This window comes from Polypterus senegalus, chromosome 12, assembly GCF_016835505.1.
Source record: "Polypterus senegalus isolate Bchr_013 chromosome 12, ASM1683550v1, whole genome shotgun sequence".
NCBI lineage: Eukaryota > Metazoa > Chordata > Cladistia > Polypteriformes > Polypteridae > Polypterus > Polypterus senegalus.
The window spans coordinates 30,896,604-30,915,056 of record NC_053165.1 but is presented as its reverse complement, the minus strand read 5'-3'; the positions used below and the strand labels follow the sequence as shown (position 1 = coordinate 30,915,056).

The 18,453-nt window shown below is 40.5% G+C and overlaps 1 protein-coding gene across 1 annotated transcript in view; it reads left to right on the top strand.

Annotated features, from left to right (window-relative positions):
- The window catches only part of slc8a2b (solute carrier family 8 member 2b), a 63,655-nt gene extending 59,046 nt beyond the window's left edge, over positions 1-4,609 (top strand). Inside the window, exon 12 of the mRNA XM_039770937.1 lies at positions 81-4,609. Coding sequence (XP_039626871.1) covers positions 81-457 — 377 coding nt within the window. The 3' untranslated portion in view covers positions 458-4,609. The remainder of the gene's footprint in view (positions 1-80) is intronic.
- The last annotated feature ends 13,844 nt before the right edge of the window (positions 4,610-18,453 follow it).

Sequence of the window (18,453 nt, the reverse complement as noted above, 5' to 3'; positions counted from 1 at the left end):
TTATCAGTTCTGTTCAGTATGACACTGTCTGTTGTGATTACTCACTTGCTTGTGTGCGCTTTCTCTCTCAATTTTCATAGACACCTTTGCCAGTAAGGTGGCAGCAATTCAGGACCAGTATGCAGATGCCTCCATTGGCAATGTGACAGGCAGCAATGCAGTCAATGTGTTCCTGGGGATCGGTGTGGCTTGGTCTGTGGCAGCCATCTACTGGAACTCCCAAGGAAAGGACTTCATAGTGTATCCAGGATCGCTGGCTTTCTCTGTCACCCTCTTCACCATCTTCGCCTTTGTTAATATGGCAGTCCTGTTGTACCGGCGCCGGCCATCAGTTGGTGGGGAGCTGGGGGGCTTGCGGACCCCCAAGATCATGACCAGCTTGTTCTTTTTTGGCCTCTGGTTTCTTTACATCCTGTTTGCCAGTCTGGAGGCCTACTGCCACATCAAAGGATTCTAACTGAACCATACAGCTGGGTCCAGCGGGCAGCATCCTCTCATGACTCTGCTTCTTTGTTTATTCCAGAGTCCAGTCTGAAGAGCAGCCTTAGCGACCTCTTGCTTACATCACCAGAAGGAGCCTTCAAAATATTATTGTGGTTGCATTCTGGCTCTTACAGACCATCTGGTCAGGGCAAATGTGTATAGCTTCTTGGCACATTCCTGTCTGGTTCCCTCTGATCTCTTCTCTGTAGACAGGTTGGACTCTGGTCTCATTCTTCTCCTCCATCCAAATTCCACTGTCCTCCAGTCATTTCTAAGCTGAATGTACTTGCCTTTATAGGAGGCTTTCATCTGAATGTGACATCATTTGGTTACATTGTGTCTGACATCCTGTAATGCAAGCACACAATAATCAGGCACACAAAGTCTTAAATGAATACTCCACCTAAAAGTATATTTTTGCAATTGTTACTTACCCCATGTAGTTTGTGGTGATGGCCAGGATAAATTTATAATTTCATGTTTTAGTGGAGAACGAACATAACAATTTTTCTGATAGAATGGGATCCTATGGTGTCCAATGCTGGACAACAGCAAACAAGCATACACACGGCCCCCTGATGCTCACACACAGTATATTCCATACAAACACAATAAAACTTAATACTTGATCTCTTTTCACATGCACACATACTCATTCACATATAGTCTTGCAAATATGCCCTCTGTGTTATTTCCTGATCTATTGCATGAGTATATGCAACTTTGTTGACCAGTGTATATTTATACTTCCACACCTACTGAAACATATATTTCTCACTTCACAAACATCACAACAACTCTCATACACATACAATTCACACTCTTGACAAGCCTGAATACAGATTCACCATTTCTGCTGAATGAGATTACTACCAGTAGTATATGGTGGAGGTTATATGAACAAGAGACCAAAGCTCAGGCCCCAAGAACCCAGGACTGGAAAGATGCCCAGACTGCCTGTTGGAGTGAGCAGGACTGCAGTGCTCCTTCCACGAGTTTTACTGTCTTTACCTTGATGAATTAAACTTTGAGTATACTTCTTGTATTCAGCCTGAGTGCTGAATTTGCACTCCATGAGTATAATGCTGCCAGTGCCTTGGCTGTGGCTCCAACTGCACCTTCAGCTCTGGTTCCAGCTCAACTCCAACTGCAGATTCATGTCTTGATTCTTCTCCAGCTGCTGCTTGTCCTCCCTGGAACCAATTTGTTCTTGCAATTGTTATCATCTTGTTTCTATTGTGATGTCTGCATGTTTTTTTCTGGGATCTTGCCGGGTATCAGCATGAGCTGGGTGTCTTACTTTTTCTAAATCTTTTAAGTCTGGCACAAATTTACAGTGAATGTTCACCTTTTACTGTACATTCCCTGCAGTTCTTGATATCACTGTAGTCCATTGTCCTTCAGTGCTTTTTTTAGGCCCTAACTACCATCCCAGTTCCTAGTGTAGCACATTGCAGTGAAGTGATGGTACCAATCCATTCCTACATAAAATACCAATTCTAGCTGCTCAGACTACAGTGGCTCTTCATTGGCTCAGCCAGTTAGAATACTTGCATGTTTGAAAGATGGAGGAACTTTCACCAACAGAGCTCTGGGTCAATCCAAGATAGGGGACAAGCCTAATCACAATATTCTAACATTACCTGGAACATTACTTTGTAAGAATGCACCAATACCCGCAGTACTGAACCAGGGGTGTTTTTGGATTTGCCGATATCAGGGTCTTAGCCACCCTCGAAGTTTCCTAATCATCTTATCAATGTATAAAACTGAAGAATGAGGAGGGTGGGCACCCTACTGTACTGTATGTGCTAAATGTAATCATTACGCGGTTCACCATTTTTGTTTTCCACTTCTTTCTTTAATTTTCTTGCTCTAAGTCCACTCCTGAATACTAACCCTACACTCCAGTTCCCCTGTCCTCCTCACTTTTCTCCACTGTGTATGTATCACTTAGCACAACCTACAGTACCTGCATAATTTATTGTATTCAAATTTTGAATATTTAGATTAATACCATAAAGATGCCTCAACACTTAAAGTATAACAGTAAACTTTACAATATTTAAGAACAAACATAACACAACACAACACTCTTAAAGGTGCCAAATGCAATTTAGGCTCCAAGGGAGACTGAAGCCTATTCTGGCAGGATCAGGCACAAGGCAGAAAGCAGTCACGGACAGGATGCTCGCCCATGCAGGTCCCACCTACACATATATACCCACACCTCCACTGAGGCAGGGCCATTATAGAATTGCCAATTAACTCAACCTGCACATTTTTGGAGATGTAGGAGAAAAACCTGAGTACACAGAGGAAATCTGTGCAAATGCTTAAATATTCACTTAAGATATTAAATTCTCTCATATGCTGTGTTCTAATCATGTCCCCTAATGTTTTTATTTCTTATGCTTTACCTTGGTTTCTGTTATTATGATTTAAACCCTGATGCTGTCTATCACTGTACACACAGCATTCCAGTACTCCGCATATAATAATACATTTTTAGTACTTCTCACTCTGAGTCTGCTAGAAAACTGCACACTTTATAATTTTAATTTTCACTGTATTTCTATCTCTGCCATAATAATATTCCAGTAAATGTAAGTGCTTTCTTACAGTATTACATTTTCTAGTTCCTTCCTCAATGTCTAATATACCGTTCATTTTCAGTATCATCTCTTCCTCCCGCTACCTGTTGCAGTACTCCTTGAAAAAGAACAAGTGTTTTGACTTTCTTGTTCTTTTCTTTTGTCCACCATTCACTAGTCACAGAAGTCAGTCTCTTTAATATATGTTACTAAGCAAAACAATGCACTCCTTTACTACCAGCCTCTTGCTGCACTACATCTTTTGCTTTCCAGGACATTTCTGCACACTTGAGTATTATTGTTACATTATCGATTGTTCCACATACAATAGGGGATACCCTTCTTCATGCCCTGCCATATGATCTGCACCATTCAGTACTTTGAACTTCTACTATTACTCTTTTACGTACTCTTCTTCCTAGAACAGCTGCTATATTACTTATTGTCATTTTCGCAGTAATTGGCCTTTTAGTCCTCCACTCTCTGTTACTATAAATGTAGGCCCAACACTGCAAGGTACTTCTCACTAGTCCAATCCCCAGTTCATCTCAGCAATTTGTTTTATATGGTCTCCTCTAATCCCCAGTAAAAATGTTTATATTACACCACTATATTAACATGTAATCAGTTCTGCTACATTGCATTATCTCTACACTTTTAAAATTTCTAATCCACTTTGCTTTGCTATATTTCGATACTATAACTTACAATACTATGTTCTTCTATACACAACTACCAGTAATTCACTTACCAGTACATCTGTCCTCATTATTATCAAGCTACACTGAGATGAAGAGCCATAGTACAGAAGCTTCCTGGGCAAAGGAAACATTCCTTTAACTTGGCAGGCTGTGTTACGGCTGGGCTGATGGTTGAGATTTTGGAGGTTTGAGTCCAGGAAGTGACTGACCATCAACCATAAAAAAAGCTATGATACATTATCTTCCAGTCCAATTTCCAGCAATTCACTAGTGTTCTGTAATTTAGCTTAAAATACTTGACCTTCCTTTCCTATCCCTACACTGTCCTGTATATCACCATGCTCCTCAGTATGCCACCTCCCAGTGGTCTGTTCCCCACAACACTAGTAAACATATAGTCCTCAGGATCTCAGCCTCCAGCAATTCACTGCCGTTTCCAGTGCTTCACTTTCCAGCACTTACGTCTCTATTGCTATTTATAAACTCACTGGTTAATTACAGTTCAACAACTCACAGTATTACTGGTACACAACCAGTTGTAGTTTGTCTCATTTTTTTATGTATTACTTATAAACATTATGGTGAATTTGTCAGAGAGGCCATGAGTGAATGTCATGTGTTCGCGGTGGCCGTGAGAAGCAGTCTCTCAGAAGTCCATGGTTGACATTAGGCTCAATCCCATGCTCGTTTCTGTTTTCTGTTCGTTCATTCCTTTTGTATATCTGTGTGAACGTCTTTTGCCTGTTTACCTTAAAGGAAGGAGATGTCAGCATGAGTTTAGAAGCACTGATATTTGTGTAGAGGATGACTTTAATAAATACAGTTGATATATTTTGAACTCTAGAATGTCTCGTTATTTAAAAATGGGGTACAATTTTGTCAGTTTTTTTAAAAGGCGTTAGTTTGTGTTGGTATTGTAATTCAGAAATGATTTGCTTCAAGAATGAAACATTTTAGGAATACTAAATATTTTGTATTTTTTAACCAGCCAGTGATAAATATTTACCTCTCCTGTATGTGTTTTCCCAGAGGGAGAGTTAATCTTGAAATTCATGCAAGATGTTGGACTAGGTAGGTTTTAATAATAATAACAATAATTCTTTACATTTATTTAGCGCTTTTCTCACAACTCAAAGCACTCTCCATGCAGGCAGGACCTGGGACACGAATCCATGATCTCCTTCCTTACTGAAAGACAGCACTGCTACCACTGCTACCTGTGTACTTTATTATCCCAGAGGGAAATTTGTTTGCAGCAGAAAGATACAAAATATAAGCCATTGTTACAAAGATACAATAAAATAAGAAAAAACACAACAGAAAGATATTGTTAGCATAAGTACACACACTCAAGATTAGTACAGAGAAGAATAATTACTTTTAACAGTGTACAAGATAATAATTCAGAATTTAACAGCGTCCCTGCACTTAAAAGAATTAAAAAAGCTTATAGCTCTAGGAAAAAAACAATGCTTAATTCTGTTGCTCTTTACCCTTAGGAATCTAAATCTGCAGCCTGATGGCATTGACTGAAATTTGGAAAAATAACTGAGTTTCTAACCTGTTTGTAATATATCTCAACTGCAAATCAATAGTTTTCCTGCTATTTTTTACAATTTTTTAAGGTGATTTATATTCTTAATGCTAAGGTTGCCAAACTAACATATAAATGCAAATGTAACATTAGATTGAATAATGGACTGGGTATTGGTAGTGCTTCACCATGTCCACTCTCTCCCTTTTAATTAGTGTTACTATAGCGGGATGAGGTGAGCACATAAGACCTACAACCACATCCTTTATCTTAGAGCTATGTAGCTGTAAATAGAAACAATCACACCATTGAACAAACCCATCAACAAGTCCATGTCTCTCCTTATCTCATAGAAGACTCAAACTGAGTGTGTTTACGGTACATGCACACACAAAATCAAAATAAGGTGATTAACCTGATTAAGGCAGAAACCTGGTTTCTTAGAAAAAACACATTTACATGTATGAGTCCACTTATGGAGTTTCCATTTGGCAAAATGCTACTATGAAATAAAAAGGATTAAACATCATGAATGGCCACCATAAATCCAAAAATAAGTTTGGAGCATGTATCCCCTGAGATTGTGCTACAAAGCTTAGAACGGAATGTTCTTTAACATAATTTTAAAGATTTCTTAAATATTAACTAGGACAAGAAATAAAGTGATCACCCGAGCATTTGCCTCAGGAAGTTTATCTCTGGTACTGTTTACCACCTCAGGCTGCTTCCAGCATGTACACAACAAACACATACACAGGATAACAGAGTGCAACAGGCATGCACAGATTTCAAAATCCTTAACTGTAACCCACTTAAGGGTTTACATGGCCAAATAACTGTTTTGACCGTGGAAAAATCTATGGCTGTTAACCTGAATTCTCAGACAATATAATATCCCTGTTTTTCTTTTAAACCAGATTTCTGTGAATAACCAGGTTATTAAAACACATGTAAATGCTCTGATTAACAGAGCTTTCTGCAAAAAACAGGACCTAGTTGAGATTGTAATAGACTGTGTTCATATATATATATATATATATATATATATATATATATATATATATATATATATATATATATATATATATATATATATATATATATATATATATATATATATATATATATATTGTCATACATGTGCAAGTAGGAGGTAGCTAAAGGGCTTGAGTATTGGTAATACCATATCAGACCAGGGGGTGGCGGGTTGTGCTGACTGTCTTTCTCAGTTCCTTGCAGACTGTTCCCAGGAAATCCCACCAGGTGCCAGCGCCTTTGATGACGTCACTTCTGTTCAAGTTCTGATGATACCACTTCTGTTTCGCCATCTCTGATGACATCACTTCTGGTTCTGGAACCCGATGATGTCACTTCCTCTCCGGGCCTTTAATACCTCCATCTTACCCTCAGTCTGCCAGTTCTGTTTTGGACTCAGTCTTGAGAACATGTCATTTCAATTATTTTCAAAATTTTTGCAGTCAGGATATAATATATGGGTGGCTGCCCCAAACCTTTATAATGTCTGGAGTGTATTCCTTGTCACATATAGATAGATAGATAGATAGATAGATAGATAGATAGATAGATAGATAGATAGATAGATAGATAGATAGATAGATAGATAGATAGATAGATAGATAGATAGATAGATAGATAGATAGATAGATAGATAGGTACTTTATTAATCCCAAGGGGAAATTCACATATATATACTGCTCAAAAAAATTAAATGAACACTTTTTAATCACAGTATAGCATAAAGTTAGTGAGACTTCTGGGATGTTGATCTGGTCAGTTAAGTAGTAGAGGTAGTTGTTAATCAGTTTCAGCTACGGCGATGTTAATGAAATTAACAACAGGTGCATTAGAGGGGCAACAATGAGACGACACCCAAAACAAGAATGGTTTAACAGGTGGAGGCCGCAGACATTTTTCCCTCTTCATCTTTTCTGACTGTTTTTTCACTAGTTTTTCATTTGGCTACGGTCTGTGTCATTACAGGTAGCATGAGGCGATACCTGGACCCTACAGAGGTTGCACAGGTAGTCCAACTTCTCCATCAATACGTGCCATTGCCAGAAGGTTTGCTGTATTTCCCAGCATAGTCTCAAGGGCATGGAAGAGATTCCAGGAGACAGGCAGTTACTCTAGGAGAGGTGGATAGGGCTGTAGAAGGTCCTTAACCCATCAGCAGGAGTGGTATCTGCTTCTTTGTGCAAGGAGGACTAGGATGAGCACTGCCAGAGCCATACAAAATGACCTCCAGCAGGCCACTGGTGTGAATGTCTGTGACCAAGCAATCAGAAACAGACTTCATGAGTGTGGCCTGAGGACCTGATGTCCTCTATTGGGCCCTGTGCTCACTGCCCGGCACCATGGAGCTCGATTGGCATTTTTGCCATAGAATACCAGAATTGGCAGGTCCACCACTGGCACCCTGTGCTTTTCACAGATAGGAGCAGGTTTACCCAGAGCACATGTGGCAGATGTGAAAAGGTCTGGAGAAGCTGTGGAGAATGTTATACTGCCTGTAACATTGTTCAGCATGACCGGTTTGGTTGTGGCTCAGTGATGGTCTGTGCAGGCATATCCATGGAGGGACGCACAGACCTCTACAGGCTAGACAACAGCACCTTGACGGCCATTAGATATCGGGATGAAATCCTTGGACCCATTGTGAGACCTTATACTGGTGCAGTGGGTTCTGGGTTCCTCCTGGTGCACGACAATGCCCAGCTTCATGTGACGAGAGTATGCAGGTAGTTCCTGAAGGATGAAGGAATTTATACCATTGACTGGCTCAGTGATGAGGAGATCCCCCAGGACACCATCCATTGTCTCATTAGGGGCATGCCACAACATTGTCAGGCATGCATACAAGTACAAGGGGGCCATACAAACTACTGAGTATGATTTTGAGTTGCTGCAATGAAATTTCGATTAAAATAAACTAGCCTGTCACATCATTTTTTCACTTTGATTTTTGGGGTGTCTATAAATTCAGGCCTCTGTTTGTTGATAATTTCCCTTTCCATCAATTGATGTGGCATCTTTTCATTCCTAACACATTATCCAGTCTGTATCAGTGTAGATATCCAGCATGATTTTTTTCCTATTGAAATCTGATGTGTTTTCAGCAGTATATATATATATATATATATATATATATATATATATATATATATATATATATATATATATATATATATATATATATATATATATATATATACTAAGGGGCTTTGCCCCCTGCTTGCTTTGCTTACTCACCCACTCCTGTACTACGTGCCAACCACTTCGCATCTCTACCATTTTTTTTTTTACCTCCTCTTTGCTTGATCAGCTACTGGCTTGCAACTGCTGCCGTGCTGCGTGATCTGCATTTCGTGCTGCTCACTTCTGTCATATTACCTATGTCCAAATATTTAATCTCTTTTTGCTTTTACTTTTTCATCAATATCGCATTGAATTTTGATTCCGTGTTTGGAATTACATTGTGAAAACGCAATGTATAACTGCCCATGAGTGAATATCATTTTTTTCTCTTTACAAGAAATGTGTCTGACATAACCACGCAGGACTTTTACAAATCTCTTTACATCGCTTGGCATGAAGACTTGTCTTGCGGGACGTGAAAGGGTCTCTGAGATAATCACGTCTCATCTCCTTCCAAGATTTTTTTTATAAAATAAAGGGCCAGAATAATTGTAATAAAACATCTAATCGGGGGCAGCAGAGTGCACTGACTGTCTTTCTCAGGTCCCTACAGACCTTTCTCGGGAAATCCTGCAAGATTCGGGCGCCTCAGAAGACATCACTTCCGGTGATGGGCTCTTTGCTGACGTCACATCTGGTCCAGAAGACATCACTTCCGATTCCGGCCCTTTTGATGATGTCACTTCCTTTAAGGGCTTTTAAAGCCTCCATCTTTGTCTGTAATAATCAGTTCTGTTTTGGAATATGTTCTATGCACATTGTGCTTCAAAAACTTAACTTTGCAGCCCTTAAAACAATATACGGGTGGCTGCCCCAAATCTTTATGATGTCTGTGTTGCTTTATTATCACAGTGGCGTAGCCAGCAGGATGAATTCCCAGAAGAAACCGGGACACAAACATGAAAGAAACCAGGTAGGAAAGTACCAGGGCCGAGTTCCTGGGGGGGGGAAGTGCGTTTGGGGATCAGAAAGGACTCAGTACAGGCTCCGCTCCCAAAATACAAACCCAGGCTTGTAACTTACCAAGTGGATAGTGTGAAAGGGACACACAGACGTAGGCTGGTTCTGGGGATGAAACAAAAAGGGCTTATTATGCTCTCTCGGAGGAGAGAGCTGAGCCACCCATTGAGACTGAGGTCCCAGTTAAATATGGGCTATCCCAAGTCCAGCAGGCAAGAATAATTAAAAATTGGGAATTTGATCTGGCAAGATCAATCCAGGGGCAGGCTATGACCCTCTGGGAGTAGGTGGCCTTATGGCAAAGGCCATTTGAAATGACTACCTGTCAACCAGTGCAGCAGGTAGCCTGCTTTCTTTTTCTACAGGGCCTTCCCAAAAACTTTGCCCAGCCGGACTAGGGAGATTTCCATTCTATGGAAGAACTTCTTATACAGCTGCTAAAACTACCCATGTCAGTCTTGAAATTTGGGAGAGTAGAACAGTCCTCTAGTAGATTTCCTAGAGATTATGTCCTACAAAATAAGTCTCTTCCACATAAAACGGAACCTGTTTCTGAGTTCACGGGCCGCCGGGTGTGCAACCTACCCGGGAACGAGACGGGATGTAGGTGGAGGGGAGGAGACGGTTTGTGCGCTCTGGTCAACCCCCTGACGTTATTGAATATGGGACCCGTAGTTATTAATGGTTACAAACTCGATGCCTTGTTTGATTCCGGCAGCAACATTTCCATTGTTGATTGCTGATATGTCTTATGGCGACAAAGAATTAAAGAAAAGACCAGTATTAAATGTATTCACAGAGACATCTGTATGTACAATACCACCCTATGTTTCATGAGTCAGGGAGGATCGCTAAAAAAATTCTCCATGGCGGTCCATCCTAATCCACCTTTCCCAGTGATTCTGGGGCGAGACTGGTTTGATAATAAATGCAGTAAACTATTGACTTCTCCCGATAAAAACTTAGGCCTCATTATAGATGGGGATAACTCGTCTTAAGCTATCTCCACACCGTGTACACAGCTAGCAAAGAGACATACAGTATGGAAGCCCACGAGGAGGATGGAGAGATTCCTGGACTGTCGCAGGCGACCACGTCATCCACCTGTGCCTTGACAAATTGGGAGGAATCTCCTTGACCCCCTTGAGGTCAGACCCTCTCACCGACATTTACTTTCAATTTTGAAAAACACCGGCTTCTTTTAAAAGGAAGCAGTGGAATGATGACTCCCTAAAATTTGCAAAAAATGCAGTAGTCCTTGTCAACGGCCAACGCACACAGCAGTCCATGCCACAGGGATCTCACTTTGTAATAGAAAATGATCTATTATATTGGGTCGCGGAACATAGGGAGGAGGTCCGGAAACTGTTGTTAATCCCACAAACCTACCGCCAGCAGGTTTGTAAATTAGCACATGCCCACCTCCTTGGAGGCCATTTAGGCTCTGAAAAAACTTTAGAGCGGATCAAGCTCAGGCACATGGAAGGAACACATACAGCAGGTCACTGCAGTATTGCAGGCACTAGGAGAAGCCGGGCTTCATATCAATCCCAACAAATGTTTTTTTGGACTACAAGAGGCTAAATATTTGGGTTACCTGTTGGGTCGGGGTACCATGAAACCACAGTGTTCAAAAATAGATACAATTTTAAAATGGCCCCGTCTACGAACCAAGTGGCAGGTCTAAACATTTCTCAGATTGGCCGGGTACTACTGTGGGTTCGTACCTCGGTTGTTGGAGAGATATGACAAAGAAGAGGGCCCCTAATCATGTGGTATGGACAGATATAGCTGCATTCTGTGACTTAAACCAGGCTCTTACTTCAGCACCAATATTAAAAGCTCCTAATTTTTCTCTCCCTTTTATTCTCCAGACAGACGCTTCGGACACAAGCCTGGGAGCTGTGCTGAGCCAAAGCGTCGATGGTGTTGAATACCCCATCATGTACCTGAGCCGGAAACTGTTGGATCGGGAGACCAGGTATGCAGCGGTGGAAAGGGAAGCCCTTGTGATTAAATGGGTGATTACGCAGTTGAGGTACAACCTCTTGGGCTGGGAGTTCACTCTGGTAATGGATCATGCACCCCTACAGTGGATGGCCCTTCACAAAGAGTCGAATCCACGGGTCACTAGGTGGTTTCTTGACCTCCAATTTTACAAGTTTTCGCTAATTCATCATAAGGGCTCTTACCATGCCAACGCTGATGCCCTCTCTTGTGCCCATGACCTCTCGGTACAGGATGCCCGACCCGATGGGTCTGGGCTCCTGTCACACATGTGCGAGTAGGAGGCAGCTAAAGGGCCTGAGTAATTGTAATAAAAACATCCGACCAGGGGGCAGTGGGGTGCGCTGACTGTCTTTCTCAGTTGCCTACAGACCTTACCGGGGAAATCCTGTAAAGTTCGGGCGCCTCAGAAGACATCACTTCCGGTGCCAGACCCTTTGCTGAAACAACTCAGATGCAGTTGAAGTGCAGACTTTCAGCTTTAATTCAGTGGGGAGAACAAAATGAGTGCATAAAAATATGAGGCAACTAAAGCATTTTTTGAACACAAACCCTTCATTTCAGGGACTCAAAAAAAAAAACTCAATGGCTATTTCATTGGCAGGTGTGGGCAAGTCCGTCGTTATGTCATTATCAATTAAGCAGATGAAAGGCCTGGAGTTGATTTGAGGTGTGGTGCTTTCATGTGGAAGATTTTGCTGTGAACAGACAACATGTGGTCAAAGGAGCTCTCCATGCAGGTGAAAGAAACCATCCTAAAGCTGTGAAAACAGAAAAAACCCATCTGAGAAATTGCTACAATATTAAGAGTGGTAAAATGTACAGTTTGGTACATCCTGAGAAAGAAAGCAAGCACTGGTGAACTCAGCAACGCAAAAAGACCTGGACGTCCATGGAAGACAACAGTGGTGGATGATCGCAGAATCATTTCCATGGTGAAGAGAAACCCCTTCACAACAGCCAACCAAGTGAACAACACTCTCCAGGGCTTGGTCAGTGTATCGATATCCAAGTCTACCATAAAGAGAAGACTGCATGAAAGTAAATACAGAGGGTGCACAGCAAGGTGCAAGCCACTCATAAGCCTCAAGAACAGAAAGGCTACATTGGACTTTGCTAAAGAACATCTCAAAAATCCAGCACAGTTCTGGAAAAACATTCTTTGGATAGATGAAACCAAGATCAACCTCTACCAGAATGATGGAAAGAAAAAAGTATGGAGAAGGCGTGAAACAGCTCATTATCCAAAGCATACCACATCATCTGTAAAACACAGTGGAGTCAGTGTGATGGCTTGGGCGTGCATGGCTGCCAGTGGCACTGGGACACTAGTGTTTATTGATGATGTGACACAGGACAGAAGCAGCCGAATGAATTCTGAGGTGTTCAGAGACATACTGTCTGCTCAAATCCAGCTAAATGCAGTCAAATTGATTGGGTGGCATTTCATGATACAGATGGACAATGACCCAAAACATACAGCCAAAGCAACCCAGGAGTTTATTAAAGCAAAGAAGTGGAAAATTCTTGAATGGCCAAGTCAGTCACCTGATTTTAACCCAATTGAGCATTCATTTCACTTGTTGAAGACTAAACTTCGGACAGAAAGGCCCACAAACAAACAGCAACTGAAAGCCGCTGCAGTAAAGGCCTGGCAGAGCATTAAAAAGGAGAAAACTCAGCATCTGGTGATGTCCATGAATTCAAGACTTCAGGCTGGCATTGCCAGCAAAGGGTTTTCAACCAAGTATTAGAAATGAATATTTTATTTCCGGTTGTTTAATTTGTGCAATTACTTTTGAGCCCATGAAATAAAGGGATTGTTTTAAAAAAATACTTTAGTTCCCTTACATTTTTATGCAATCTTTTTGTTCAATCCACTGAATTAAAGCTGAAAGTTTGTACTTCAACTGCATCTGAGTTGTTTCATTTAAATTCATTATGGTAATGTACAAAACCAAAATAAAAAAGTTGTCTCTGTCCAAATATTTATGAACCTAACTGTATAAAATAAATACAAAAAGTCAACCACACAACGTAAAGCACTTTCCTTCGGCACAACCACTCCTCCCAAGCAACCTCGTCCTCCTCCACCCGACTGGCTGCTGAGTGATGGTTGCTGGCTCCTTTTATTGGGCACTCCAGGTGCTTGATTGTTGACATCCAGCTGCACTTCCAGGTGTGGCGAAACTAGTGCCCAGAAGGGTCCAGCAGCTCCTACTGCAGCACCCCCTGGCGGTGCCTGCAGAACCCAACAGGGCTGCACAAAACTCCAACCCCCATTAAGCCTCAGGGGAGTCAGAGACACCGCTGCAAACCAGGGAGGCTGCCATTTAGCATTCAGGGGGAGATGTTGTGTTTCCCATGCTTGCTCCCCTGGTCCATATGCTGCAGGGGCGTCCTGCCTGGGCATTGGCCCCAGCCAACATATATATATATATATATATACTGTATATACTTTGTATATATATACTGTATATACTTTGTATATATATATATATATACACTAGGGGGCTCTGTCCCTTGCTTGCTTTGCTCGCCAACCCCCAGGCAGGTACTACACACTAGTGACTTCACAGCTCTGCCACTCACGCATGAGGAAGCGGATGTACAATTTAAACAGATTTTTATTTTCATGGGAATTGTTACATATGCATAATAGAACTAACTATTTCACATTATAGCGAGTAATTAGCCATAGTAAAAAATAGTAAAACGTAATAAATTGAAAGAAAATGATGTTTCATGTTGCATAAGAGGTATTCGTTGTGTTATACGTTTTCGTTCTATTTGGCTTTGAAATTAACACATAAATACTTTTTAAACTTACACTTTTACTGTAAAACTTCAGTAAAAACAATATTTGGAATTAACTTTTCATCAATATTGCATTAGGACCTCCACAAATTCAGTTTCAGAAAACAGAAAATGGAAAAAAGAAGCAAATGCTTTTTTTTTACCGAACTAAGCCAAGATACAACCTCTTACATGGCTAATAGTTTTAACTTTTACTTTACTTTAGTTTTTACATTTTATCTTTTAGAAAGAACTCCCAAAAACCTAGATTTTTAAAAAAATTTTATTCATTTTATTGTAATCATTCCATACAAATCAATCAAGGCTTTTAAACATACCTAAATTGATGAGTTTAATAGGCCATTAGAGATGAATGGAGAAGGAAAAAGAAATGCGGAGATAATTCCTTCCTCTGTGCTTTAAGAACTTATTCTAAAATATTATTGATTAGATCCTGCCAGGTTTTGAAAAAATTCTGTACAGATCCTCTAACTGAATATTTGATTTTTTCCAATTTCAAATAGTATAAAACATCGGTTTCCCAGTGACTTAAAAGAGGAGAGTTAAGATTATTCCAGTTTAGCAAAATAAGTCTGCGTGCCAAAAGTGTAGCGAATGCAATCACAGTTTGTTTGTCCTTCTCCACTTTAGCTGTTAATGGGTTAGGAGGGATTGTGACACCAAGGTTATCTGAAAAGCACTTAAAAATTTTGGTCCAAAATGATGCTAATTTGTTGCAGGCTCAAAACATGTGACCCAGTGAGGCTGGGACTTGATTGCAGCATTCGCAGGTTGGATCTTGCCCTGGAAACATTTTGGACAGTTTTAGGCAAGGCAGATGTGCTTGATATATAATTTTGAGTTGAATAATTGTATGCTTTGCACATATGGAGCTCGAGTGAAGTCTCTGCATTGCTACTTTCCACTCCTTTTCTGATATATTGATTAAGAGTTTTTTTTTCCATTGTCCTCTTGGATCTTTAAAAGGGAGGGACTGTAAAATAATTTTATATATTGCATAGATGGTGTCTAAGTCCTTGAAATTGAGCAATATTTTTTCCAGCATGGACAAGGGTGCAAGATGAGGAAAATCTGGCAGGTTCGGTTTAACAAAGTTCTTAATTTGAAGATAGTGAAAGAAATGTGTAGCTGGAAAGTTAAATTTGGAATGTAATTGTTCATAGGATGCAAAGATGTTGTCTATATAAAGATTGCTAAGCAATTTAATCCCTAATGTTTGCGAGGGTTGAAAGAGGTGGTTCTCTTGCAGAGGTGCCACAGATAACAGCTTCTCCATCTTAAAATGCTTTCTACATTGGTTCCATATTCTGAGTGAGTGAAGCACAATTGGGTTATTAGTATATTGCAGATAACTTGCATTTATTGGGGCACAAAGCAGAGAATATAAAGAAGTACTGCAGGATTTTACTTCTATTGCAGACCAGGCCTGTGTATGTTCATCTATTTGTGCCCAGGTTTTTATAGCTTGTATGTTTGCTGCCAAGTAATTAAACTAAAAGTTGGGTAGAGCCATGCCACCTTCTGCCTTAGGTCTTTGTAGGGTCTTTGGATTCGTGGATGTTTTTAGTTCCAAATAAATGAGGTTATTGTTGAATCCAAATGCTTAAAAAATGATTTATTGATGTATATTGGAATGTTTTGAAATAAAAAAAAGCTTAACGATGTTAATTCTTCCAGCTAGAGTGAGATGAAGGGTTGACCATCTATGCAAGTCTTGCTTAATTTTTTCCATACAGAAGGCGATATTTTGTTGATGAAGAGCTTTGTGTTTACTTGTGATGTTTACCCCTAGGTTTTTAAACTGATCTGCAATGATAAAAGGTAGGGTGTCTAATCTAATATTATATAGCTTGAGAATTCACTGGAAAGAGTACACTTTTATTCAGATTAATTCTGAGACCAGAGACCCTTTGAAATTCTGTAAGTGCTGTTAAGACTGCAGGCACAGAATTTTGTGGGTCTGATATACACTCACCTAAAGGATTATTAGGAGCACCTGTTCAATTTCTCATTAATGCAATTATCTAATCAACCAATCACATGGCAGTTGCTTCAATGCATTTAGGGGTGTGGTCCTGGTCAAGACAATCTCCTGAACTCCAAACTGAATGTCAGAATGGGAAAGAAAGGTGATTTAAGCAATTTTGAGCGTGGCATGGTTGTTGGTCCCAGACGGGCCGGTCTGAGTATTTCACAATCTGCTCAGTTACTGGGATTTTCACGCACAACTATTTCTAGGGTTTACAAAGAATGGTGTGAAAAGGGAAAAACATCCAGTATGCCGCAGTCCTGTGGGCGAAAATGCCTTGTTGATGCTAGAGGTCAGAGGAGAATGGGCCGACTGATTCAAGCTGAGAAAAGAGCAACTTTGACTGAAATAACCACTCATTACAACCGAGGTATGCAGCAAAGCATTTGTGAAGCCACAACACGCACAACCTTGAGGCGGATGGGCTACAACAGCAGAAGACCCCACCGGGTACCACTCATCTCCACTACAAATAGGGAAAAGAGGCTACAATTTGCACAAGCTCACCAAAATTGGACAGTTGAAGACTGGAAAAATGTTGCCTGGTCTGATGAGTCTCGATTTCTGTTGAGACATTCAAATGGTAGAGTCAGAATTTGGTGTAAACAGAATGAGAACATGGATCCATCATGCCTTGTTACCACTGTGCAGGCTGGTGGTGGTGGTGTAGTAATGGTGTAGGGGATGTTTTCTTGGCACACTTTAGGCCCCTTAGTGCCAATTGGGCATTGTTTAAATGCCACGGGCTACCTGAGCATTGTTTCTGACCATGTCCATCCCTTCATGACCACCATGTACCCATCCTCTGATGGCTACTTCCAGCAGGATAATGCACCATGTCACAAAGCTCGAATCATTTCAAATTGGTTTCTTGAACATGACAGTGAGTTCACTGTACTAAAATGGCCCCCACAGTCACCAGATCTCAACCCAATAGAGCATCTTCGGGATGTGGTGGAATGGGAGCTTCGTGCCCTGGATGTGCATCCCACAAATCTCCATCAACTGCAAGATGCTATCCTATCAATATGGGCCAACATTTCTAAAGAATGCTTTCAGCACCTTTTTGAATCAATGCCACGTAGAATTAAGGCAGTTCTGAAGGCGAAAGGGGGTCAAACACCGTATTAGTATGGTGTTCCTAATAATCCTTTAGGTGAGTGTATACAGTACCATATCATCTGCATATAGAGAAATTTTCTGTTCCAGTCCTTCTCTGATAATCCCCTTTATCTGATCAGCATTTCGACAGTGAACCGCCAGTGGTTCAATGGCGATTGCAAATAGCAGGGGTGACAAGGGGCATCCTTGTCTGGTACCACGTTCTAGTTTAAAGTAGTCTGAACAAATGTTGTTAATACAAACTGAAGCTTCTGGATTGGTATACAGTAGTTTGATCCATGCACAAATGTTCAGGCCAAACCCAAATTTCTCTAATGTAGTGAAAAGGTATTTCCATTCAATCATGTCAAATGCTTTTTCTGCATCCAATGATAATAATATTTCTGGGGTGTTTGACTTTGTTGGTGAGTATATTACATTAAACAGGCATCGAAGATTGGAAGATAAGTGTCAACCCTTGATAAATCCAGTTTGATCTTGTGATATTACCGAAGGCAGCACTTTCTCCATCCTTCTAGCTATAATTTTTGAGAGTATCTTAACATCATTATTTAGAAGTGAAATTGATCTGTATGATGCACATTGTAATAAGTCCTTATTTTGTTTAGGAAAGATTGTGATTAATGCTTGGCGAAAAGTTTGAGGTAGAATTTGATTGTCTCTAGCTTTTATAAATGTTGCTAATAGGAGGGGAGCTAGCTGAGCAGTTAATTTCTTATAAAATTCTGCAGGGTAGCCATCAGGGCCTGCTGCTTTCCTGCCTTGAAGTGACTTTATAGCATCTAGTAATTCTGATAGCGCCAGAGGTTTGTCTAGTTCCTCCACTCTAAAAGTATCTACTTGTGGTATCTGTAATGCATCCAGAAATGTATTAGATTGTGTGTTGTCTTCTTTAAACTCAGTAGAATATAAGGATTTATAGTAGTCTCTAAATGTGTGCATTATATTTTTATGGTCAATGATTTTGTCTCCGTTTGTGTTGGTGATTAC